The sequence below is a fragment of the Contarinia nasturtii genome, unplaced genomic scaffold, assembly GCF_009176525.2.
Source record: "Contarinia nasturtii isolate CC-2019 unplaced genomic scaffold, AAFC_CNas_1.1 Cnas_scaffold_285, whole genome shotgun sequence".
In the NCBI taxonomy this organism is placed as follows: Eukaryota; Metazoa; Arthropoda; class Insecta; order Diptera; family Cecidomyiidae; genus Contarinia; species Contarinia nasturtii.
In genome coordinates, this window is record NW_022197640.1 from 3,789,098 (window position 1) to 3,815,229 (window position 26,132).

General features: G+C 33.5%; 2 protein-coding genes across 9 annotated transcripts in view; one reads left to right on the forward strand and one right to left on the reverse strand.

Moving 5' to 3' along the window:
• The window catches only part of LOC116337745 (tyrosine-protein phosphatase 99A), a 147,026-nt gene that overhangs the window by 41,171 nt on the left and 79,723 nt on the right, over window positions 1-26,132 (forward strand). The window lies entirely within an intron of this gene.
• LOC116337746 lies at window positions 21,727-25,898 on the reverse strand. 2 transcript variants are annotated; one of them, XR_004200815.1, is made up of 6 exons: window positions 25,615-25,898; window positions 24,357-24,767; window positions 23,260-24,242; window positions 22,390-23,158; window positions 21,987-22,319; window positions 21,727-21,849 (listed from the first exon to the last, which is right to left on the reverse strand). XR_004200815.1 is itself a non-coding variant. In XM_031762600.1 (5 exons), exons 3-5 carry the CDS (start codon window positions 23,950-23,952, stop codon window positions 22,132-22,134), a joined length of 1,650 nt encoding a protein of 549 aa, XP_031618460.1. In that variant the 5' UTR covers window positions 23,953-24,242; window positions 24,357-24,767; window positions 25,615-25,898; the 3' UTR covers window positions 21,832-22,131. The 2 variants fall into 2 exon arrangements, 1 of the variants encoding a protein (XP_031618460.1); XM_031762600.1 differs by having other exon boundaries at window positions 21,832-22,319.

Sequence of the window (26,132 nt, forward strand, 5' to 3'; positions counted from 1 at the left end):
ATCATTTATTATGATTACTATCGGGCCGCGCGCGTCATCTCAAAATTAGATATGGTGAAGTCTAACGAAACTGATAACAAATTGAAATTAATGGCAACACTTTGCGTCTTTCTACGGGCATACAATTCGAGCTACAATTTTCTTTTTCTTTTTTTCATTTTATTTTCAAGATTTATGGGTCAAATTTATATTACTGAAAAGTATTTTCACTTAGAGACCAACACAACTACAATGGGCACGTTGCACTAACTCTGTCCAGTGAATGGTAAAAGTTTTTACCATTTATTCACAGATTGAGTATGCATTTAAAAACTAAAACTAAATGCAATGCATAACTCGCTTTTCCATTTCAGGATTATCAAGGCTTTTATCATATGTACTGATAAAAACAAACTTATTCAAACCCCTAATTGTTTTGCGAAAATTATTCATGCAATTATTGAGTTAGTAAATCAAATCGAAACGCCCGGAATGGATACAATCGAAATGGAGCGCAACATGGCCGATTTTTGAATCGATAGATTCACTGAGTTTTTGTTTAAATTATATAGTGTACACAAATTGAACGGGGTGAGGGTGAAACATTTTTTCTTTGTCATGTACATTGTTTAATTTCTAGTGCTATTAAAATGCACTTTACATGGGGCTGTTCACGAACATACAGAACTAGAATTGCAATGAAATACATCAACATAAAAAAATTGATCTTCGTCCGAATACAAGACAATAGTATATGATTCGAGATTTTTAAGTGCCGAGCAATAAAATAGTGTGCTAGAGATTTGTGAACAGCCCCATGGCGTTTAACTACTTTGTTTGATAGGTTTCAATGCAATTACCTCAACCATGTAGTACGAACTGCAAACTGCTACCCTTTTGTACATATGAGCATGCATTTAGTATCGAATAAGGGATAACTAATATAGTATGTGGTCCGACATGAAATTTTCCATGCTTTTCCATACATATTTTCACATGAATCACTGGCAAATATTAACTCAATAGAAATGTAACATTACCTTTATCACTGACGCAATTGCTACCTCGTCGTCTTTTTCCTCAGCAAATCTATTGCATGAACATGTGATAGACGGAGCGGAATAATGAAAAAGCAATAAAGGCAAACTTTGGTAGCTGCCATTTTTGTTTTGTTTACTTTCAAACGTGATAAGGTGATAAAGATATACGGCACACGTCTAGTGACGATAATTTCAGGATTTACTTTGCATACCATTTCAAATGTATCGTTCATATGATGTCGGGGTGGTGTTTATTGTTTGGTTCTTATTCAATCGATTGTTGAGCCGATATGTGCGATGTGCGTGTGAGACCTCTTCGTGTACACATCTCTCAATCTCCTTCTCTGGCCAAATATCGGTTTAAGTGCGATACGCACAAATATTACATTTTATGTTTTTCATGCCAGAGCGTACAATATTTGGCTTGCTGAGCACCTTTATTTATTGCGAAATGATAAATCCATTTGGAGTACTTCAAAATGTACATTGGCCACTGTATTTAGTGCTAACATACGTTCGATTCAAATTATTTTTGGTCATGGTTTTGAGAATTGCATCGATGCAATTGTCGATGCCATAACAATATTACAGATATACAATTGGAATGGCAACGAGTTTTGTGCTTTTAATTGAAAATTTTCAACTTGTACATTTTCAGACTTTATTCGAAACGTAAATTTTTCATATTGGATTCATAGAAAGAGATAGAGAGAGATAGATAGAAAGAGCATATATTTGCAAACGAATGAAGCATATGTGTGAATGAAACTAGGATTGTTTTTGTACAGTATAAACAGGCAATATTTAACCAGAGAAAATGATAAATGATCCAATAGGAAAGTTCTTTGTTACAAATGCATATTTCAATAAACATACCGAAGGACGAGGCGTCAGGAAAACGTAATATCATTGCCAAATAGCAATGGTTACCAACAAATTTATATGTGTACATGTATATCAATGCACTTTTCAAACTGGCCGCTCTCCAAAACCCCAAATCCGTAACATGCAAGCAGCACGCTGCTGCATTTACTGCTATCTCAAATAAAATATCTTCATACTTAGACTGAAAGTATACACCCACTAAATTAAATATATTTTGTGTATTTTCACACCCAACCCACCCCCGCACACATCTATCTCTTTCTCATTCCTCTTATCACACAAACCAATGCGACAGAAAGAATGAAATAGACTGCAACAGATCGCACTCCAGATCAAGTCACAATTATTTTTACGAATTCATAAAGAACGATGTGGCAGTGTGACGCCATATACATCACTTGTGCTATAATATTGTGAATACACTCATAGATTTCTGTGATGTTTTGAAAATTAGAAAATAGCTCTGACAATGGCATCAATAAACAATTGATACTGCACAAATATTTAGATACATTCGCATCTTTATCATACTGAACTGAGATGAATAATTGGAACACTATTGTTGAACTATGTCAACTCTTTTTTTAAACATTTTTAGCCGTCACTTTTTGACCAATATTTTCCCATTTGGCAATTTGTTAAGATTAAGTACTACTACCATTAGCCACCACATTATGCAACCAATCAAGATTGAAGTTAAAATACAATTTATGTACAATTTATGATTAATTTAATCATACCAATAAACGTTTACAACATCCACAAGACTGCATTTATGCGCACAATTGCAATATTTATTGTTGGGTTTCAAATTATACCTAATAATGAGGTAATTCAACCTCACTACTTTTTGGTGAAAGAAAATACTTACTAATTGTTGGTAAAAAAAAGCCGATCTTTCAAAATTGATAGATATTTAAGAAAAAAGTTTAAATCTTGATAATTTTCTAAAAGTTGCAAAAGCGTGAAACATTTTCTTCTTCATTTAATTTTCCTCTTTACTATTTACAAAAAAGCTTAACTTTTGTTCAAAAAAAAAATTGGATATGTACACAAAGCTGTTGAGGTTTAGGAAATTCGATGTAACGCTATTTATCACCGTTTTTTTCTTTTCTTCATAAGACCTGCTTTTGATGTTTCGGTTGCCATTCTGTTTGTATCCGAGTGATTCGTATTAAGCCCGACTTAATTAGAACAAAAGCCCATAATTTGAATTAATGCAGAAATTTGATACGTGTTTGGCTTTATCATATCGTCGATTCAATACAGCAACCAAATATCGATGTGCTATCCACTTTGTTGCAACACGCTTATGCATTTGCATTGTGTTTGTGCTTTGAACACCATATTCATGGTAACGTTCAGTTAAATGCAGCTCCAAAAAATGAACCAGTCCGATTCCATATGCATGAATTCTATCCGTATCTATGGTATGTCATTGCTAATGACATAAACATTACGCTATACCATATCGTTTCATTCCACATGTAATTATTGTCTGCTTCAGTTATCGCTAGTTGCTGCTCCGTTGCCTTTTTGCGCATTTCCATAAGTTTTAGCCCCGTGTAATGGTGTGCGGTAAAATTGTGTACACATTTTAATGAAGTGAATGTTAATATTTTAAAACCGCATAAAAGAAAAGATTTTCTGTCATTGCATCACAGTCGCACTCAAATTTGAACTTACCAGCTTACATTACCACATTCACACATACATTGTTGGGTACTTTGTTTCACTCTACTCTGGTTTTAGTTTGATGTGTGCTCGCGTATTTTTGCATGCAAAAAAAAAGAAACTGAAATAAATCCGGGAACCCTTAGTGTAGCTTTTACATTTTTCCCCCTCCAGATTTGATGTTCATATCAACACATCGATTTTATGCACTATAAATGACTACAATTTACGGTTATGACGTGCACATTCAGAAAATCCCTGTGCACTCGAAACCCATTTTTATCGGGACATACATACATTTAACAAAATCGTAAAAATCTGGTTACACAATAGACTTTCAAGCACATAACAAGGTGCAAGTTTTAACATTTGATAAATTAATCTCTCACTTTATATTGCTTCAAGATGAACATTGTCAAATGCACCGAAGTCAATGCATTCAAATCAATTCTAATGAATAATCTGGATAAAATTGAATGCAAAAACACATTGCTGTTTCGAATGATGTTTTGGTTAGATTAAATTAAGCAATGAATTCTACTGATTTAATAAACAAACATAAAGTTGGAGAAATGTAAAACTTTATATGTATGTATGCCTGTACAAAGGGCCGCTCATGCCATATACGTTCTTTAACCAGTTTGTTGCTCAATGTAAATTTGTGTCTCAATGGTGATGTGTTCCTTAAGAGAATTTCGTGTAAGTATTTATTGGTTTTAGTAAAGGTTCAAATGCGTGCGTGTTTGTGTGTGTGACATTCATTCGGTATTTATGAAAGACGATTTGATTAATTTATTGACCAAAACCACAAATACAACGACAAAAGCAGTGGAAAGTTGGCAATATCTCATGGGAATATACCCAATGCATAGATCGTTTCCGATAATTTATTAGCCAAAACGAACTGTCCTCAAAAACTTTACCAAGCAAATTATATTGGATGTTAATAATATCCCAGTCGATTTTCTTAATTTATTTTCGGTAAGAATGGTAAGGTAAACTGTGAATCGTCTACACCCGTTGACTTAAATAATTACTACACACTGACACGATACACATTAAACCGGTGGTAGGTTACGAATGGATAAAACACATGAGTTTCCAATCGATTTCGCTGTGGGACCATTGGTAGGCGCCCCCCGGATACACATGCACAATTCTGACAAACAAAATAATTATTTAGACGTTTATATCCCCGTCATATTGGCTGTCATGGCTCTGCTCAAATGACATTAGTCGATTGGTCATAAAGTTCTTTGTTGTTCAGTTCTTTGACGTGCTCAACGACATTCATTCAACAAAAATCGTACACAAAACGGAAATAAACATTTAACTGGTTTTATTTGGCAACAAGTAAAATGAAAAACTATCTGCTAGACAAAATAGAACAATGCATTTCAACAAATTATTGAATCAAATGAACTTCCAAAAACAAAAACGTTCCACATTTTCGAACGACGAAAGCTAAACTCAGAACTATCACCTCACTAAAAAAAATTGAAAACGGCAAAAAATAGTTAAATCAATGCCAAAAATGATAACAAAATGAACGTTAAACATTTTGCTGGTTCATTTCGATGTTCGGTTCGTCCCGCTTTAGGAAATAGAATGTTTAATGGTCTTGTGGTATTGCTAATAAATAGCATATTCTGCATATATATAATAAAATATATATAATGTAAGTGTATGTATGTGTATTTTTGTATGCATTCGACCTCTCAATGTTAATAGCCTCGAATGTAAAATATATGTAAATGTATTGTCTTTTGTGAACAGTGGCAAAGAAAACGATTAGAGTTTCCAAACGTATGAGATTGCCAATGTATGGAGTTTACATGTATATGCACTAGAAATTCAAGTTTTTCGTTCGTCAGAAGAATTTCAAAAAAAGAGAATTCATGAATGATTAAAGTGACTATGTAAATTTTTCACTTCGATCGACGAATGTAACATGAAATCGATTTAATGCATTTACGGAAAATTGGGTTATGAAAAACCATATTCCCAGTTCTCTTCACTTGCACATCTACACTTATTTAAATTTAAATCTGCTTGAATTTTGCATTGCACACTACCGCATAAACAACTTTATCGGCACTCGTATGATAATAGCATTAACTGCACTCTTATTCGCCAAGTATGTGCATATTAAACTCACATTCAGTGAGTGGTTTTTGGCTCTCGCTTTCCTTCATTCTCTTATATATTCGATGTTTTGAATGATTTAGCATCTATGGAACAAGCCTCTCTTTTTACCCCCAACCACAACCCATACATGCTGAGTGTGTCGAAAAAGCGAAAATGTGTAAAAAAAAACACACACACACACACACACATTTACTTTTTTCTATGAAGCATTGATACAAAACTTTGATACGAAGCATTTGAAGCATTGAAGCATGGAAATACCACTTTATCGTTCCTTTGGGATTAAAATCATTTTTTATGCTAACACGTAATAATTCAAAATTGTTATCTTGTATCTTATTAATAATGCACACGGGAATGATAAATTTTCAAATACATAATGAATTTCGTGAATGAAGAAGATTTGTTTGATGAAATATGTCGTTCAACGAATCGCACTGGAGTGTGACTGTTCACAACCTCAGTTCCGTGTTTGAATTTTCATCAATTTGCGTGATTTTTTTTAGTTTGAATTAATACAAAATGTAATGCAAACATTGTAACGTAGACATAGACATAGTTCAAAAACCATGGTCGCACACATATGTACAAATAAAGAAACAGATTGCCGATTATTACTTCATGAAATTTTAACTACTTTCAAACTAGCATACTAGGGTGAATTTTCTTTTTAATGTCATGGTGCCCACTTTGATTTTTGATGAGTTTTGGCTATCTGATTAAAAATTCATACAGAATATAAAACGACTTAAAAGTCAAAGAAATGATTAAAAAATGATTCACCCTAATGTACGTATACAAGTGAATTAAGAACAATTATATGTTAACCATAACTGAATTAATCCCAAAAAGTCAAATAAAATTAATTTGCAGATTTGAGCGAGCACATAATTGGTAGACGCGCAAAATATGATATAAGCATATAGCCAGTATACTTATTTCCAACACATTGGATATGCTCATGTTTTTCAAAAACTGACTATGACTGTGCAGTCGTTTGCGTGTTGGCAATTTGCACATGGTGGGAAAAAAAGTGAAGTTTGTGCGTGAGACGAACGGTAACGCCATTTCTCAAATAAATGCGTGATGAATTGTTTTGTAACAACGATTGAAAATACAATGCATAACATTGTTGTCTATATCTAATCACTCTGGTGAGCGTTTTTGATATTTGATTTTGATGTGTTGCATTTGTGTGCTAACATCGTAGCAAATATATTTATACATATGTTGGTTTGCGTGATCGCTCGTAAAAGTGTGCATATTCTGTTTATTCTCGCATTTTGTGTAAAATAACAATTTGGCGAATTTCATGTTCTAGGTGGTCGTTATTGATTTTTACATTCATTTTTTTTTCTGCTTGTGCCAAATAGTAGTTATAGTTTCGGTGTATTCACTTTTTTTTTTTCGGGTGAATCAAAACGGAAAGGCCGGTAGAAAAATATTAAAACATTCAGCTACTTGTTCTGTATTCGAATGATACGCATGGAAAAATCCATACCATTGATTCAATTATATATTGAAATGATACGTTGAATTTGTTCGTTATGCTTTTATTTGTCTATTTATTTTATATTCGATTTTTTGTCACTTTGCAATGTTTTTTTTTGCGATGGAATCGATGTTAACTGATAAAAAATCTTAAACACATCTCCTGTGCTACAGTAGAACAACTGAAATAAGACTACCAACACACAGAAACTGTATACGGAAAATATCTTATTAATACACATTTTTTCATAGTTATAAGTTAAGCTTTCATTTCTATTTCTCTGCGTAGAAATGTGGTTGAAAGGAAATTTAAAAATGAGCTATAGACACAGTCCAGGGTTGTTACATGCTAGGGTTGTTATTCCATCCATGAGTGATATCAATGATGATAGTGCACATAAATTGGCATTCGCTATGAAAGAAATTCATTGGCGCATATTAAAAGCAATCAAGGCTTTTGGAATATATTCGCCGTATTTTTATGGCATAGGCAAGCAACTACCTTTATTCATTTCGTCTGTCGAAAAAATATTTAGTGTGGAAAACATTATCTTTTGTATTAACACCCATATTTCTAACAAATACGCACCTTGTGACTAGACCACATTGTTACCGCGCATAATAGGCCAAAATAAATGGCGAAAAAATCCAAGTTATTATTTTTTATGACTGTTTAGAAAGAAGAAAAATGTTACTTCGTATAACATACAATCCAAAGTGATTCGTTGTGAATAATTTTCTCACGCTACTATGTACAAGTTGGAAGAGAAAAAAAAAATAATTGGATAGGACCTAGCTCTATCGATCCCTTTTCAACTATCTAACGAGAAAGCATATGCTATGGGTATATGCTTGGCACATATTTTTTTTATGTTCTGCTCCCGATTTCCGACCTGAACAAATACCAAACGAGAAATTCAAATAAATTATTTTTGGTGTGCCGGCACAGAAATCAATGTACTCATTTGAAATGGGCAATGCTTGCTGCACAACATTTAATGTTATAGACATTCACTTTTATGTTATGGACTTTAATTATTCACAACTATAATAATTGGATACTTTTGAATATTAACATGGTTTATACCAAATAAGAAAATTTACTGCAATTATTTTTTTGTCTATCCACAATTCGGAAATGGATTCAATCGAATGTTGCCAATTTTGAAACTGTGATATGAGCTTGTTAAACGTTTTTTGAACTTCTGAGATTGATTTAAACGCCACAAAACAATATTATATCAAAAGGGAATGAGAATGTAAGTTTCCATCTTATGTGCAGCAAAAGTATAAAATTTAATTATTCGAAACTCGAAACCATCTGGTACTTGAGCACAAAATCCAAAAGGAAACAACAAAGAGGTATATACAATTTTATGTTTAGGTATTGTGCGAATGGCGTACCATGTTTGCCACATATACATAAGAAGCAAGTTATTCTGTTTGTTTTGTTTGATCGTAAATAATTGTAAGATTGGGGTTAATAAAGGACAATGGAAAAGTATACTTTTCTCGAGATGAAAATTTAGGACAATTAAAAAGAGAGACAGAGCATAACCACAAATTGAAAAAAAAATATGTGTGACATTCATTTAACAAAATTCTTCTTTTTTTAAATCTCATAAATGCGCTTAATAAATATTCTGGTAAAATCGAACAATTCATCTCCGATTTTATTGTTCGTAGTAAACACATAACATATGCTTATGTAATATACTCGGAAAACATCGAAATTGAAAATATTCATATATTCAGCAATATTGAAAATCCATTAGATATTTTTCTATATTTATATGTCAAGAAACTACATTTAACTTTATTGCTTTCATTATGAACGGCGAAGAGTTGCTGGCAAACGAAAAATGATAAATAAGTTTTATAATTTGTTGCAATTCCGATTTGAAGAGGGAAACATACCAATTCTATACCTCGCACAACAAATGATAATCTAACTTCTTTTGTATAGTATCCATATTTATATGCATGGAACATCGTGCATTGTATATTGTCTGTGCATTACAAACGCCTAGTCGACTCTGTTTAGATTCTAAACACAGTGATGTGTGCCCGTGAGCCGTCAATCCAATCGAATCTAGTAAGAGAATCAATCACATGCGTTCTTCATTTCGAAATTCCAATCTGTAATCAATCACAATCTAATGTCTATTAGCACGAAAACTCGTAGCGGCCGTGCTTGAAGTTTTGCCTTTGTGGTGATGGAAAAAGATATGAATATTTTGATTGAATTTGCGAATTCATCAACTCACACAAGAAAACAATATGATTAATGCAATGCATACAAAGTCAAAGCGTTCAATTAGTGAAATAGACTCTTGATTTTATTGCTTTGAGGATATGCATTCGTGCATCACTGTTATGAGATTGATGAAAAGTGTACCGAATGCAAAGCTAGCATATTTATTTTTCATCTAAATTGAATCGTTGAAACTCACACATTCTTCGCACATGGAATAAAAACACACATCCGTATGAAAACATATAATATATGAATAATATATTTAAATATTTCACACTGATTTTATTGTTGCATGACATGTATACACCTGGCTTGATTAGGGGCACATGAAAATCGAAATACATCAGTATAATAGGATAATCTCAGGATGTAAACGACATGCACACGTACATCATTCTATAAACACCAACATACACACAAAAATGTCGACATGTTCGAATTGAATGACCAAAAATTATGTCGGAAATGTCAGATGTTGACAGTAGTAGTTGGCATTAATAAAAACTGTCACCCCGATTAACACTGCCGCTGTCCACATTCCCATTTACAATGAACCATATTTTATATTTATACATAAAACCAAAAACATAATAAATGAATGCCATTTATAGTTATAATTAAACTTTATCTAAAAACATTGCGAAAATTCGAGATGTGTAGAGAACAATACGCATTACCACAAAATTTGGTTTTTAGCGGCGCACAATATTTCACGCACCTGGTTGCAATTCATTTGTACACCTCTGCACATTCCTTTCGCACATCACAAATTATAAAATGGTGAACATTCTTTCGCCACAATTATTCATTTGAATGATCATCAACCAATCGGTATATGTGTATCTGAATTAGTGTTTTGTAATGTAATCGAGTTGTTGGTGGTGATGACGATATTCATATTGATTTATTCATTCATATATATTTAATAAAATCTATATTCATCTTTTGTTCATTCACTCATTGTGCATGTTCGAGCTCTGAAGAATCATAATCGAAAATTCCGAATTTACCACGATGAAAAGGTAATAATCTCGATTTACGTTGATTGTATGTCGGTGATGAGGGTCCTTAAGTATTATCGATTTATATTTCATCACACACGTTAAATACACAAACGATAGCATGTATCTCGTCTATTCTCGTCTGTCCACATCTCACAACGTGTGCTATTGTTATGTGCTCTTGTCTAAAATGTGTTTACTGTATATCTATGTGTATATTAGATATGTGAGAACTTTGCATTCATTTGTATATGATGTAAAAAGCGAGACAGAAATACTTCTAACCGAAAACAGTCCTAACGATATGCAAAAAAAAAAAAACTGAGTGGACGAATGGACGTCATTTATTACAAAACAAGTTTTGTATCCCCTTTTTTTATAAAAAGCAACAAAATTATATATACAACAAACAATTCAAGGAAAACAGTTTCTCTGTATTGTAGTTTTATCACCATCACCTTCTTAGTATTGAGACCGTAGTTCGTACACATGTGTGCCATTGTTATCATATTACCGAGCTGTGGAAAGGATAAAATGTATAATTTTGTGCCAGTGTCTGTTTTGTTGGTCAAAATGATAACGAGTGTACTTAATGTTGCGAAAAACTAATCCTATTAAAACGATGTTGATAAAAACAAATGTAACACATAAACAATCACAATCTCTCACGGCAAAAATACACAACTATTTAAGAAATATTTCAACCCAAACTGAATTCGTTATGTAGACAAATTTGGTTTTCATTTTCATGCTCCAAATTGACACATTTTTATGTAAATGAATGGTTATTTTTCATTTTACTTTGTTACCAAATTCACTCACAATGATTCACTTTTGTTGTTATATTGGACAACATTGTGTAATATTCAAAATCTTACGAAAGGATGATTTATCACATTGAAAATTGTGAACCATTTCAATTATCAAAATCAGTATGATGAATTTATAAAATTGCATGAAATCAACTAACATGGTTTGAATTAAGTCTTCAAACTCGGTTTTTATTCCCGAACGAAAGATCTTAACATGCAAATAATTATACAGGTAGGATATTCTATTTTACGCAGCATCTTTTTGAGAATTAAAGTTAAGAACGACACAAGTCCATAACATAAACTTTACGCCCCAACATAACTTTTTTTCTTCGCGTGATGCTTATTGCCTTGATATTGATAGGATTCAAATTATTATGGATAATAAATTATTTTGAAATATGTGCTTTGTTGCTCAAAAGCAGTGCCTTTGGCAGCATAGCTGGTCATACTTATTCTGCAGGTATCATAAAATGTATCATGGAAAAATACTTCTTTACCCACCTTTGCCTTGGCAGTAATCAGCGACGATCCGATGTCGTTGCTTGAAGTTAATTCAAAAAAGTAGCTCACAATCAATTTATGAGCTAAAAATGTAAGTTTATTTCATCGCTTAAATCATTTCGAATATTTGAGATGTTGGAAAATTACACGAAGTTTCTTTCCTGAAGACTAATTTATTGTGTATAATAACAACAGAGTAAATCACACAATACTCAGAAAAGAAACAGTAGAATGACACAGACATTAGCTTCAAATGTAATGTAGTGTATTTGCTCTCGATGTGAGTTTGTTCACGAATTACAGTCTCAAATGTGATAAACACCTTTTCTTAATATGCTTAGTATACATGAAGAATGAGAAGTTTTCTCTGTTTGTTTTTTCTCACTCTCGCAAAGAGTGGATGTTAAGAAACAAACGTACATAAACATGTAATAAATTGGCAGACTTTTCACAAGTGGCACCACAATCTTAGACATCAACTATGAACATTCATGGACGGTGGTGAAAAATACATATATATTTTTTTTGGTTTACAAGGTAGAAAAAAAAATGAAATAAAATCCCAAAATTCAGGTGATCTAAATAATAATAAAGTTTTTAACAGAATAAGTCAGGAACAGATCTAGATGAATAAGACAATAACAAATCGAGCGGAACTTTCGTCTGCCATCTCTAACTGAGCGTTAAACAAAATGCTTCAGCGAAATATGAAGAAGGAGAAGAATATATTGAATTTGGGATACGTAGTGACTTTTAATTTAACCCACTATATTAGCTGCAACATACATACTTGAATCAACCAATTTCACCTGTTTCCATGATACTTCCGATCATATGATGCTTGCAATCTGTAGAGTGAATGCATAACGCAATAAAATGCTGTACATAGTGCGGAAATATAGCGAGATAGAGTAGTAGTTTTCGCATGTTACATAATTTAAGTTTCGATGGTAATACGGTTGCCTTTGTCATTGCTGTAGTTGTTGCATGCCATTGCCAAACAATCACAACAGTTTCAGTCTTGCAGCTATATACCAAAACAATCAACATTTCTCCATACACTAGCTGATTCAATGTGGTTGTGGTTCTTTTTCTAATTTCATACTGAGGTTACATCGAACATAAATCGGGCTACTTTCTCTCTCTCTCTTTCTCTTTCTGTTGTTCTCTCGCCAAAATTAACTTGTACATGTATGTGTATGTATTAAGTAATTTTCTGTTTATTATTTGTATACATGGTATTTTGTATTGAGACAATAAAAATACACAAACAAATACGAAATTTACTTTTTCTTGCTTGAAACCAAGAAAACCGTGCGGTACCATTTATGTGTATCCAAATCGGAGCAAAGTCATCTAGTAAGATGGAAAGAGTGGTTGAAAAAGAGAAAGAAAGATAAATCCGTAGCAAATTTGGTAATTTCATTGCTAGGCTATTTCGCATTTTCCATTTTCATGTCTTTCAATGTAATTGAAGCGAATTTTTGTGTGTATTCCCTTCAACCTCCGCCGAATTATATATTTTGAATTAAAAGAAGAAGATGAACAGAAAAAAAAGAAGAAGAATAAGAAGAACCATGACGAAAAAACTAACAGAAAAATAAATGAATGAATTTATCGCAACAGAAGAAAATGGGGTGAACGAAACACAAGCACTAAAGCGAAATGTGGATAACAGACACATAAGGAATAGTAAATTTTATGTGCAAAATATATTGCGGAATTTGCTCCAACACTTTCTAGTTCCTTTATCTTATTTGTATTGAGTATTGTTGTTGATTGGACCCGTTTATTTTTCGTATTTTGTTTTTACCAAATTTTGTAAGTAATTTACAATCGCAAGTAGCTATTGTATTGTGTCGCTGACATAAAACATACAACTTTTATTGGTTGTTGAGTAATTTTCATTTTCAAACTGAATGCTTAACCATATTAGGGTGTGCGTGTGTGAGTATGCTGATATACTGTTTATAAAACGACTAAACGAACTTAATTTTCAATAATAGAAGAATTCATCGCATTTTTTTGCATCGAAAGCTTGCGAGTAGCAACCAACGAATATTGAAAAATTAAAAAATCGGATAGTGAGATATTTTCGAAAACTGTTGGTTTCATATTACCATTACTACTGCAAACATAGATGCAAAATCTATGAAGTAATCAGTGGTAATAAATATTTATGAAGAAAATATTGCAGTGCGAATCACAACGTCAACCCATTTCCGATTTGAAATATGCAATTTAATTAAACTAATAAAAAAATACCGTGCTAGAAATGAACGTGTTTTCCTATTGAAATATTTGCGATAGCAAAATTAATATTTTATCTAACCAGAATTGAAAGAGTCTCCAAATGAATTGAAGCGATTCTATCGCATATTTCTCTTTCTCATTTGCTGTAAACTAACTAACTCATTTACCACGCATATGTGTGATTCCGGTGCGCAATTTTCTTCGCTTCGTATATGAATATAACATGTAATGCAAACACTAAAGTTATCATTTTTAGTATATAAATGTCAAGTCGCTGAAAGAAAGATAGCGGTTATTAGAGAGACAGCCGCAGAACATGCAGATTAAAACGAATATCATTATTTTTTTGTATGAACTTAAAGTTTGAACAAATAATGTGAATTTGAATGGAACATGGAACGTTCAGCTTTACAGAGCTTACCATTTTCCACATAAAAATGAACTAAAAATGTCAAAAGTTAGAATATCATTTGGTATTTCAATTTTAATTAAATTTGTCGCTGAGAAATTGCAGATTTTGTCTGTATACTCGTGATGTAGCTTGTTTTAATAATAAGTGGTACCGAAATCGTGAAATAAATATCTCTTTCGACAGAAAACCGAAAACCAATTTTAGTATTTGATATGCTTCTTTCTCATTATTTAAACATATCATCATCATCATTATTATTGTTGTTATTACTATTATAGCCGAAAATCGTAACAACAATATTGGTTTGATATTTCGTTGAAATACTTTTTATCAAGGACAACCACGAACGGTACAAATGAGATTTGAATGTCTGGAAATAAATATCTATCGTTCAGCTCAAGAGGAGAGTATGTTGTTACAACCCTATTTTGTGAAGTAAGTTGTTGGGGATGTTTTGTGATTAAAGATCTTGACCAACTCTACAGCTCTGTGATGTTTAATGAATTATTTCAACTTTCATCCGACAAATGTGAGTGTTTTTTTTACTTAACACTGTTTACTGCCACAATCGAAGAACAAGGTGTGTGACGATGAGTCAAAAACTGGTACAGTAAACATATATGAAACTTTGGGTTCTAGCAATATTTATATTTTTTATACAAGTGCAAATATTTCGTTTCACGAAATTTGTTCTTTATCTGAAACTATCCAAGGGATTACGTAAAATTCTTAGGATATTTAGTGTAATTCTCCACTAGCGTTATATATTACTGATACATTTTTATTTTTAATACTTATTAATAAATAAATAATTTTACCATTTGCCAATGTATTGAGTAAATATTCTCAAATTTTGCAATATTAAATCAAACAAACTCGTCTCTCGCACTGAGCGTTGAATACGGTCATGCTACCAAACTATCGTATTGTATATAGTATATACACTGCTATACAATCATATAGATAAATATTTATTTATCGAAATTAATGAAAAGTTGGAAAATGTTGTCGACTTTTAGTGTAAACAAGCCATATTGAAGTAATACAAGCAATAAAAATCGCTTTGCCTTTACGAATCGCACATTCGAAGATCAATGATTGTGGATGGAAGGCAAATATAGGCTATATGTTGGTGGACATACATTGGTGGAAAAACATAAATTAAATATTATCTCAATTTTCAGTGGGGCCTGACTTTTGTATAATTTCCGACTTTGGTTAGTATTCAGTACAGTTCTAATTACATAGAATGCATTGTAAAATGTATATGTGAAAGAGCCGCAATGTATTTTTCGGTAGTTATTTCTCGTTCAATGCACGTTGAGCATTGATGAGAAATATTTGTATTTTTCTTCTTCATCATTCGTTGCTATGAACATTGAACAAGCAGATATTTTAGTAATGCGATTCACATTCGCCTGGTATGTGTGCCATTAAAATGCATATGCAGTCAAACAGAGAGAGAGAGAGAGAGAGAGAGAGAGAGAGAGAGAGAGAAAGAAGCACACGAAAGAAATCCAATCCATGTGATAGTTGCATAACAAAAGCGGCGCCAACGACCGTGTAAACAGCCCCATTTCGTTGAATGAACGTATGCTTCTTTACGATCGAGTCGAATGCCAAACCATATATTTGCATGTTATATTAAAAGGGATATGCAAGTGAAAGTTGGCCTGTATTGCACACATCGCACAAATCTTGGTTACACTAAAAAACCAGAAAAGTCATTCAACTTTTGCCAAACATACCGGACCGCCACAGATAAACGGCACACAAGAATGTCTAACCAAATATTTTATGGTCTGTTTGTTGAATATAAAGAGCATGAAAGATCAGAAAATCAAAACGACAAAAACGAAGAAATGCTTTTGGTATGGTATGTTCCAGTGGCAAAAGTAGCACACAATAAGCATTCGGTATGGAAAGGTGCAAATATTCGAATAATGAGCGAAATCCGACAATGAATGAGTACAATTTTAAATTAAATTTTCGCCTATCCTCTACCATAATGGACGCCTTTCATCACCATCTTGGTCCAATGAAAGTTTCAACTATCATCATCACTATTCACCATAGTGTGGCTCACTTCATCAAAACAATTGTACGATTTAAGTAAAATAATATTATTAAGTACGCTGCATATTTATTCTGCTCTTAGGCTATAGCCTCTTTACTTCATGCCCATGTGGGCTTAAGCAATGATAATTCGACAACGATATTAACATCAGCCACACCGCTACACTCGATGCTTATAATGTTATTCTTTTTAGTTAATGCGACGAAAGTTCACAACGGCAACACTTGCTGTATTTCACAAAAACCTATTGTTTCTACGCTTCTTACTCTTTATCAGATTCGTCTATATAATGTGTCTTACAGTATGGAGTAGCCAATGCAAACACAGAAATACACAATGACTTACCAGAGACAGAGAAAAAGAATCCAGGAGCATTCACCAATGTAGATTTACGAAACTTTCATATATAAACTCTTGCAAATTATAAGAATAAAGCTGTCTATGTTCATGACCGGAACCTAGTCAACTGAGTGTAAAAACCATTCTACTAATGCTAACATACGAAAATCACCCACAGTTTTAAATAAGTTTCCATATTGTAACATTTTGCATTTTGGAAGAAAAGCCAAGCATTTGTCATGTAGAGCACAAACACTTACGCCATGCATTTGTACTTGTATAATGTGAGTGTGTCCACAGACTCATCAATACAATGTTTATCATAAGACTTGAAATGAATTGACCGAGGCCAACGATGTCGAACATTACAGAATATTTGGTCGGAAAGGATCATGCGAACCGTTTTTTTTTTTAATATTAAACTCACACAACTTGAAATATCGAAATATGTCGTAATCCACTTGTCTGAAGTTTCTTATTCTCAAGATTTTGAAAATTAAATACATTTCGGTCGACAATTGAACGAAATTGTTAAAATACTTTAGAGAATAAGTTTGGAGATTGAATCCATAGCAGCTTGCATCTCCCTGCAGATTGAAAATGTGTATGGTATTTTTCGGATGAAACTCATTCTCCACATCCACAATACTACAAAGGATAATATGAAAAAAATGATGTGTTCATCTCCAAAATTGAGCATTGTCATTTGAAGTAAATCTGGAATAGTATGTTTTCTAAAAATTACGAATTATTATCTGTTATTAATCAGCCATTTATTTCAATATGCTTTTGAATCTGCCCTTTTGATTGCCCCACATAACAATTCAAAAAACGGAAATTTTGTCGAATCGATGATAAATTTCAAGTATGACCCGCTTTAGGCATAGGTTTTAATTTACAATTGTAACATATTTAATTGGTTATGCGCAATTAATTTTCAGCTCTTTTTCCCATGCGACACGATGTTTCTTCATTTATTTTATTAGTTTCAGTATAAGATCGAATGAAAATCCTGTGAAAGAGTTTTGTTCAAATAAAAAGACGAATATTTGTGCGACTGCTAGAAAAACCGGTTCAATGTCGTTATGTAACGTTTTTTAAGGAATGGGGTATATGCGAACTCAACTGGTCAACGAATAAAGACGAAAGCGAAAAATAGAATTGGTGATATAAATGAAAGAAAATTGTTCAGTTGTTTCAAAACGTGGAAAAGACAGTAAAATGGATGATGGCAAAAGTATTCGGATGCGAGTTCGTGTATTTGTTTTAGCAAGGATGGTGTATGTGTATGTGTGTACTTGATTCGATTCGCCAAAATTCATTCAACCAAAACAATTCCACTTAAAACGGCGGGTTCTGCCTTTCGAAACGTAAAAGAATGTGTTGTGATTCGGTTGGTTAGCTTCGTTTTAAATAGACGAGCACACACATAATTTATACTGGAATAGCAGCAAATGAAAATTCATTCAACGCCGACAGCGTCACGGAAATAGTCTAACATTCCTTTACCATTTGATCTATACTTAGTTTTCGTTTGCATGATATTCATATCATTTATTATGCAAATAAATCAATGCGAATCGTTTTTTTTTTCTTTCATTCATTGTTTTCATTGTGATCGCAGTTGTTTTTCAATGCGATACACTCAAACGAAAATACCTTTGCTATTCACATTGACCTGACTGACACATACGCAATTCATTCGAATCAATAAAATGGGACACAAAAAGGAGAACAACCAAGCACTTTATAAGAGAAAGTATCCATAAGAATGTGCAAGTTAAATTGTCCTCATTGAATTTTGATGTTGGTATTCAATTTTCTTTTGTTTTTTTTTTCTTCGTTTGTTGTCACCGCCGCTATAATTGGCAGAACTCTAATTGAACTTAAGCGAAATAACACAAAAAAATATGAAGAGAAACAAACATAATTTTTACCATTTGCGCGACATATTGAAAGTAACTTCAAGGTCTTTGAAATTGAGAATAGCTTTTGGAGTGTTTAAACAAGAGAAACGCATTTCAAATATCCTCTAGTCACTCACTTCTGGCAACCATCGCTTGTCTAAATACATATTATCAAATCCGGTTGAGAGAGTGTTTGAAACACGTTCATGTCGTAATGTGTGTTTTATAGTTAAGTTATTCTATACTCGTGCAGTATATTTCTTAACGCAACAAATCCCTACACATAATCTCAAAAGCGTAGCGCACATTTTGGTATTTCACTTTAAGTGTTAAGCAAATGAATTAGGGTTCTGAAATTCACAAAACCAAAACATTCAACTAGGCAAAGAAGAAAAAAAATGACGAATGCACACATGTAAGAAGTTGAATGAGCATCATAAAACAGGATACGGTTCAAAGTTTTTGGAAGCTCGTATACTCTTTTTTTTTTTGTAAATGTTTACGCCAAACATTGTTTTCCTTTCAAAATAGCAATTTGAAATAAGAGCGAGAATTTACGCTACTGTTAAGCCATGATGCGCTTCACTTTTTTATGTGTTTCATTTTTTATATACATTCTTCTTTTTTTTTGTTTGCCTCTTGTCCCTGGTATATGTTATCGTATTCTTCTTACAAATTGTTCATTTTGCCACGCTAACTAAAATGAAATCAAATGCGTGCACATCGACGATAGACGGCAGACATGATTTAATATCCTAATATAAAATAAATATGAGCCTGATGCTCTTCCATCAGTGAAATGATGCATAGATAAAGAACGTATTTCCGTTACGATATGAAATCGAGAGACGGAGAGAGAGAAAAAAAGGAAAATGGCATTGAAACCAAATGAAAAAGAGAGAAAGAAAAATCGCGCCACGGAAATTGAGTACCGCAACGCTGAGAAATGAATTGACTCAGAAATGGCGTTATTATATTTTGCAATTTCGCATAATATTACTCAAATTGGGCACACATGACTATAAACAAAGCAATATGTTTGCTGGTTCATGTGCGACACTTCCGTTTGCTCTTTGTTCCTCGAAGCCATGCGCATGTGGTAATTTATGCATTGGAACGGAACAATTTAATCTGAATTTTTTTCCCAAGCAAGAATAAAAAATATAATAATGCCAGAGCACAACATATCTTAACAAGTTACAAAATCAAATAGTCGATTTTATTATCCGACCAAGTTTTGTTTTAATGATGAAGAGGGGAAAAAAATTAAATGAATTATTCAAAATGTCAGAATGGTGAGAGATTTTTTTTTTATAACTTCCATTTATTGCATTATAGCTTCCGTATTCCGCACAAAAGTGTCAAAGGTCTCCGCTACACCGCAGTAATTACTGCAAATGAACTGAATTACAAATATTGCTCAAACAAATGTACATTTTCATATAGAACTAAACAAAAAAAAACAACAAACAAACTGAAAAGCTCTGGTGTGTACACTGCACATTCTCACCCAATAATGAAACGAATTTCTATTATATTCATTTAATTTTGCCGTTTTGCATTGTATCGCAATTAGTGAAAACAGTTTTGCAATGGTTTTCGATTAAAATGAAAACACATTACCAATTCGATTGTACAACAAAACCGATTAATTGACCAAATTCAAAATGGGAATTCGAAAAATCCAGCTACAAATAAACTGCAGTCTAATTCAAAATGTTGTCCGTCGATGGCAGTGCCTTTTTCGATTGCGGTCCGCTCTTTTTTCTGTCTCTTCATTGTTGAATGCTCAGGAAGCTATTTATATGGCAAGGCCATCGAATATAATCATTTCAATCGGTCGATTCAACTAATGAATATTCCATTGAACTCGGAAAATAAATCAACCCAAACAAAATCTCACGTGTATGTAACTGCCAAATGCAAATTAGCAATTTTAATTTAATATTCAATCAATATGTAATTTTTGATGCAGTACTAGTTTTCGCTAGGATGATTATTCGAAAACAATGACCAGTTATGCCAACACTAATCGAATCGGGGATAAAATTTGCCGAAAACAAAAAATAAACAAAATCAATCAAACAAACAAAAATAAACGGGTGACATTTGCTCTCGAAATCAATTTTTCTCTGATATGCTGAGTAATTGAAATATTAATGAAAATTCTTCGCTTGAAATAATATTTGCGCTTTTTCTCATTCAATCCATCTGAAACGATAATGTGGCAAGACTCTGAATTTATCCATTCAATGCGATATATCGTTATATGCAATTTACAAGCGTCGACCGTATGTTCCACTACATGACAAAATAATATTAATTAAATAAACAATCAATTTCATATCCGTTCATATAAATAAATACACGCAAACATATTCTGTACATACGAATACGTCAAGCGAATTAAATTCATTTCAATCGAATGGGATTCTAAACAAATTTTGAACAGAAAAACGAATCAAATCATGATAGAAAATTCATCAAACATTTACAGAAAATTTCAATCATAATATGTCGACCTCAATGATGATTTTCAATAGATATTATCGAAAATGCACGTCAATCATATATACAAATATGAAAATACTAGGTAATTCTTGGTTATGCGATTAATAAAGATCATCACAACTAAGTACACCCGCTTGTTTGTTTCATATTTTATATCAAAAATGTACATAGCGGGTTTACCACAGTATAGTGGCGCAAAATACAATTGACAACTAGCAAATGTGAGCATACCGTCGATTGTACATAACCCACACTGAATGCTTTAAATAGACATTATTCAAGGGGATTCACACAAAATATTTATTTTATCTTGATGATCAAGTGACATTGGCGAAAGCAATCGAAAAAATTGTACACTTTTCATTGACTTTTTCTACAGTTTCTGTTATAATCATTCCATTTTCTTAGATTTGAAAAAAAAAAAATCCAGGTTTAAGCTTCTAATACTAGTTTGACAGATGTGTTAATGTCAACGCTCCACAAGCTTAACATCAAATTAAAGTTCACCGGAAAATGATTTTTCTTCAAAAATATATGTACATTAGGGTGTTTCTCATATCTGAAAATAAAAAAATGGTAGTCGTTAATTAAAAGTGCAAAAAATTCTAAGACAAATCATGACATTTACACAAAGCATCGACTGATGGTCACGCTTCCCGAAGCAAAAAACTGTTTTCAAAATTGAATGTTACTTACAAAGAAAAAACGCCCCATTTGTACTCCTGCGCAGTCAACAACAACCAAATGGGGTGTCAACCTTTTGCTACGCTACTATCCCACATGGTCGGGATAGCCTTAATAACTAATGTTACAATTGTTTTTTTTGTTTGCGTTGTGCTGATCAGACAGCATGATCAGCTGGCTGCTGGTCGTACTCGAACATTTCTACATCATTATCTACGTTGGCGGCAGCAGCAGCAGCTGCTTCAGCGACATCAGCGGCTACTTCGGCGGCCTCAGCGACAGCATCGCGGGCTTTATATCTATTGATCGCATCCGGTATCGGAAGTCCTAGCAATGTCCATAGTCCTGAAAAATCAAACAAATGAATCTTCTTAAGCAATCATTCAATCGCAATTGTATCGTCAATTGGCCTTACCTTTCAGCAGAATGTTCTTAGCAGCCACGACGTCACGATGCCAAGTTACAGAGCATTCGAGGTTTAATTGCCAGTTTTTATAGTAACTTTTTACTTTTGACAATAAAGGCTCGTTTTCTTCCAATGCTTCGTTCATGGCGCGTTGCAACAATCGAAATTCCGATAGATCCTTCTTGCCCAACTTTGACACAATTTTTATTGGCAGCAATGTTCTGGCGTCGGGTATGCACCGGCATTTCTTGAATCTGGCCGATTTGGGCTGGTTTTGGAATCGCTTCATACATCTTGCGTCTGTTTGAGATGAACCCCATTCGTCCACCAGATCTATGACACAATTTCGGGGCTTCTTTATTGACCTCAAAGTCTTACGAACACCTGGACAGCGCACGTACTTTTTGATACTTATTCGGCTGTCAGGTGGTACTTCGCCATCAGCACCAAAAAGAAACAAAGTCGGTTGCTTATCGGTAACCTTATCCACCCAATTGTCGACAACACTACTGCTTTTGATGTGTTTGTCGAAGGCGAGTCGAGTGTACTTGGCAGTCGAGTAAGCACAAATCCCATGCTTCATCATTTTGACTCGGTGCTTGATGTAGTTCAGCCAGTATGATCCTTTTGGCGATGGCATCACTGGGTACAGCTCACGGTTTTCTCTGTCTCGGCGCTCCTCTTCGATGAAAGCTTTGGTCCAACGCTTTGCTTTGGCATTTCGCACATTTTGACCAGTCTGCCAGTGGAACTGCTTGCTCGACATCACAAAGTTGGTCTGAATTTTTTTTTTTTTTTTAAATGATTAGTTATTGAATTTTAGCACTTACGCGGTCTATCTTCCATTGATACATATACAACATAAATGTAAAAACTTACTTCGGTGCCAGTTATAATGTTGTGTGTCACTGTGGTGTTCCAACTTTTCAAGCCTGTATCAACGCCTGCAAAATTTTCGAATTTGCCATCCAAAATCATTTCAACGATGCGAGAACGGTCGTATTCTGTGTTATTCGTCTTCTTTTTGGCCGAGTATTGCAGAGACACAGCGATTCCATCGGTGTTTATAGAAAAATCAAACTTCTTTTTTCCACGCACGAATCGCCGAATTTTCCGCATGTAGAAATACTGATTCCACCAATGATCACGCGCATCGTTGAAACCCTTTTGTGGAAGAATTACCATGCTTGTTGTTCCGTTTTTGTTTTCAACTTCCACTTTCGGTAGCAATTTTTGCGAAGACAACACCTGGTGCATGCTTGAACAATCGATTTTGAAGTGCTTTCGGCGAAAATCACACATCGGCACCACTACTAAATTCCGGATGAATGGCCGAAACTTTAGATCGTCGAGCATTTGTTTGCGCTTGGGGCGACGCTTTGACTGTTTGCGCTTTCTTTTCTTTCGTTTGGATCGGTGCTGATGTGGCCACTCCAAGTTGTACTCTTCTATCTCACGTTGCATAGATAGGAACATTGGCATGGCCTTAAACCAATGTTTTTCGTCAGTCGTGAGGTCATGCAGATCGATTTCTGGAAACACATTCAAGTCGTTCACCATGTCATACAACATGCCACACCGTTCGAGTTTGTTTGGATCGTGAATTGGCACTCTGATGTTTTTTCCTTTGATGATCAGTTTTACAACACTTTCGATGTCACTTGGCAAAAATTTCTCTGCGTCCTCTTCTCCGTCTGTGTTCAATTCGAACACTTTCAGTCTCAAGTACTGGGTGATGTGTTTGTCAGCATGCGTTGTTGAGTTGGTGACGACGTTGTCTGTGTATTGATTGGTCAAATGCTTTAGGCCATTGCTGAAATCATTGTTGTTGGGCCAATCGATACGATGATAGTCGTCAAGACCTAAAAATAAAATATGTTTTTCAAATTCAACTAAATTGTGTACTGTGTAGTCAAAACTCGCTATTTTATAAGGGGGTTTAATTGTTTAATAAATCAACTATAATTATTTATTACCTTCGACAATTGCTTTGAATTCAGGGTCGATACGTGGCAGCTCTGTTCGTGGTCCTCGTGGCTTTGTCCCTCGTGGTCTGTACGTCGACTTCGGTTTCGGTGGCTGATTGTTATGCCATAGCACTTGGTTAAAGCAGAGTTGGATCTTTTTTTCTCCACTTCCACCAAAGAATGCGAAATCATTATTCGCAATGCCTATGTTCGTACGCCTTTTGTACCTCGAACAAGAAAAGCAATGAGCCCAAAACGCAAATTGAAGTGGCTTGCAAACTCAGGTCCGTTATTTTGCTCATCAATGCTTGCTGGAATTGTGGGCGAATGATTGTTTTCAGCGCACATTTGATCGTCGTAATCTCATCCTTCTTTTCTCCCTTCGCTGGTATGGATGGCTTGAAGCGATTCGCCATTTTCCTATTGAAAAAAAAACAAACATTCGATTTAGTTTGAAAACGAATTTGTATTGAATTATCATTGATCCATATAATTTAAAAGTGACGACTTTTCACATCAAACAATGTTCGATCGAAAAAAAGTATATAAAAAAATATATACATTGAAAAAAAATGTGCACCAGCACTGAAATAAAAGCATTCACATGTAATTTGAAAATATCAACCGAATGCACAGATGCAAAACATACAATCAAAGTGAAAAATCCTTTTAACCAATCCACACAAATATTCACATATGTTCCGAATTCAATTTGATCGAACGACAACAAAACACGAATCTATCGCTTTTTTTGGTACACACACAAAATGATGCAACAAAGAAAAATGACAAAAATCTTCGGATTGATAACAATGGCAGTGATTTAGAGAGAAAAAGAAAATTAAACACATTTCTTTGATAAACGAGTTATTGTTTCTCTTCTCTAAACAATGGAACCAATTCAAAATGGCTATCACTGCTTGAAATGAATTTCACCACCTCACGCAACAGAATTATGTACTGCAGAATAATTGTGAAATACATTACTTTTTTCATAAAATGTAATGTTACTGTTAATATGTTCAACGTTAAATAATTATTGGACTAGTTTAAATATATTTCACGTTACAAATGGCTTATATGTCGTGCTATGAAATAAGAATGAATTTCACAATGGAGATGAATAATTGCTTAGAATAAGCACGTTATTCAAATTTTGAATAAATCGTGTATTCGCTGGCATTTTCTCATCAAAAATAATAATTTTTACCGATGAATTCACCAATATTTTTCACTTTAATTTTCACTGTAAATTAAGTTTACTCACGGTGATTTGAATTCAACAATCTGCTTGGACTCCGGATCAATCGATCGATCAAGTGTTGAACAATTCGGAATAAATTGATACAAAACGCACGTATATCGAAAATAATATGAATTATTAACAAAATCGTAGAATAATTGAAACGTTGAATTGGAATTAACACTGCTGCGTAAACTTGGTATTTACAACGATAAACATGTTCTCGGTATGGATGAAGCGGCGATTATGACATTACGAAAACCAATGAAATGAACGTCAAATGTCATAAGGCTCGATTCACATCAATAATGCTAATTCAATATATTTTGACATTAGACACATTTTGCTATAAAGAATTTTTTGCTTCGGGAAGTGTCAATATCATTCGATGCTTTGTGTTAATTTCATGATTTGTCTTAGAATTTTTTGCACTTTTAATTAACGACTACCATTTTTTTATTTTTTGACTACGGAAACACTCTAATGTACATTGTACAAGTCAATAACAGATATCGCTGATCAGTGTACAGTGTTCAGGAATA

Excerpts from the sequence above, each read along its gene's own strand:
- LOC116337746 (XM_031762600.1), bottom strand. The coding sequence starts at position 23,952 with ATGTTGTATGACATGGTGAACGACTTGAATGTGTTTCCAGAAATCGAT. Across the intron at positions 23,159-23,259 it reads ACATTATAACTGGCACCGAA|ACCAACTTTGTGATGTCGAG; the intron begins GTAAGTTTTTAC and ends AAAAAAATTCAG. Across the intron at positions 22,320-22,389 it reads TAAGAACATTCTGCTGAAAG|GACTATGGACATTGCTAGGA; the intron begins GTAAGGCCAATT and ends TTGATTTTTCAG.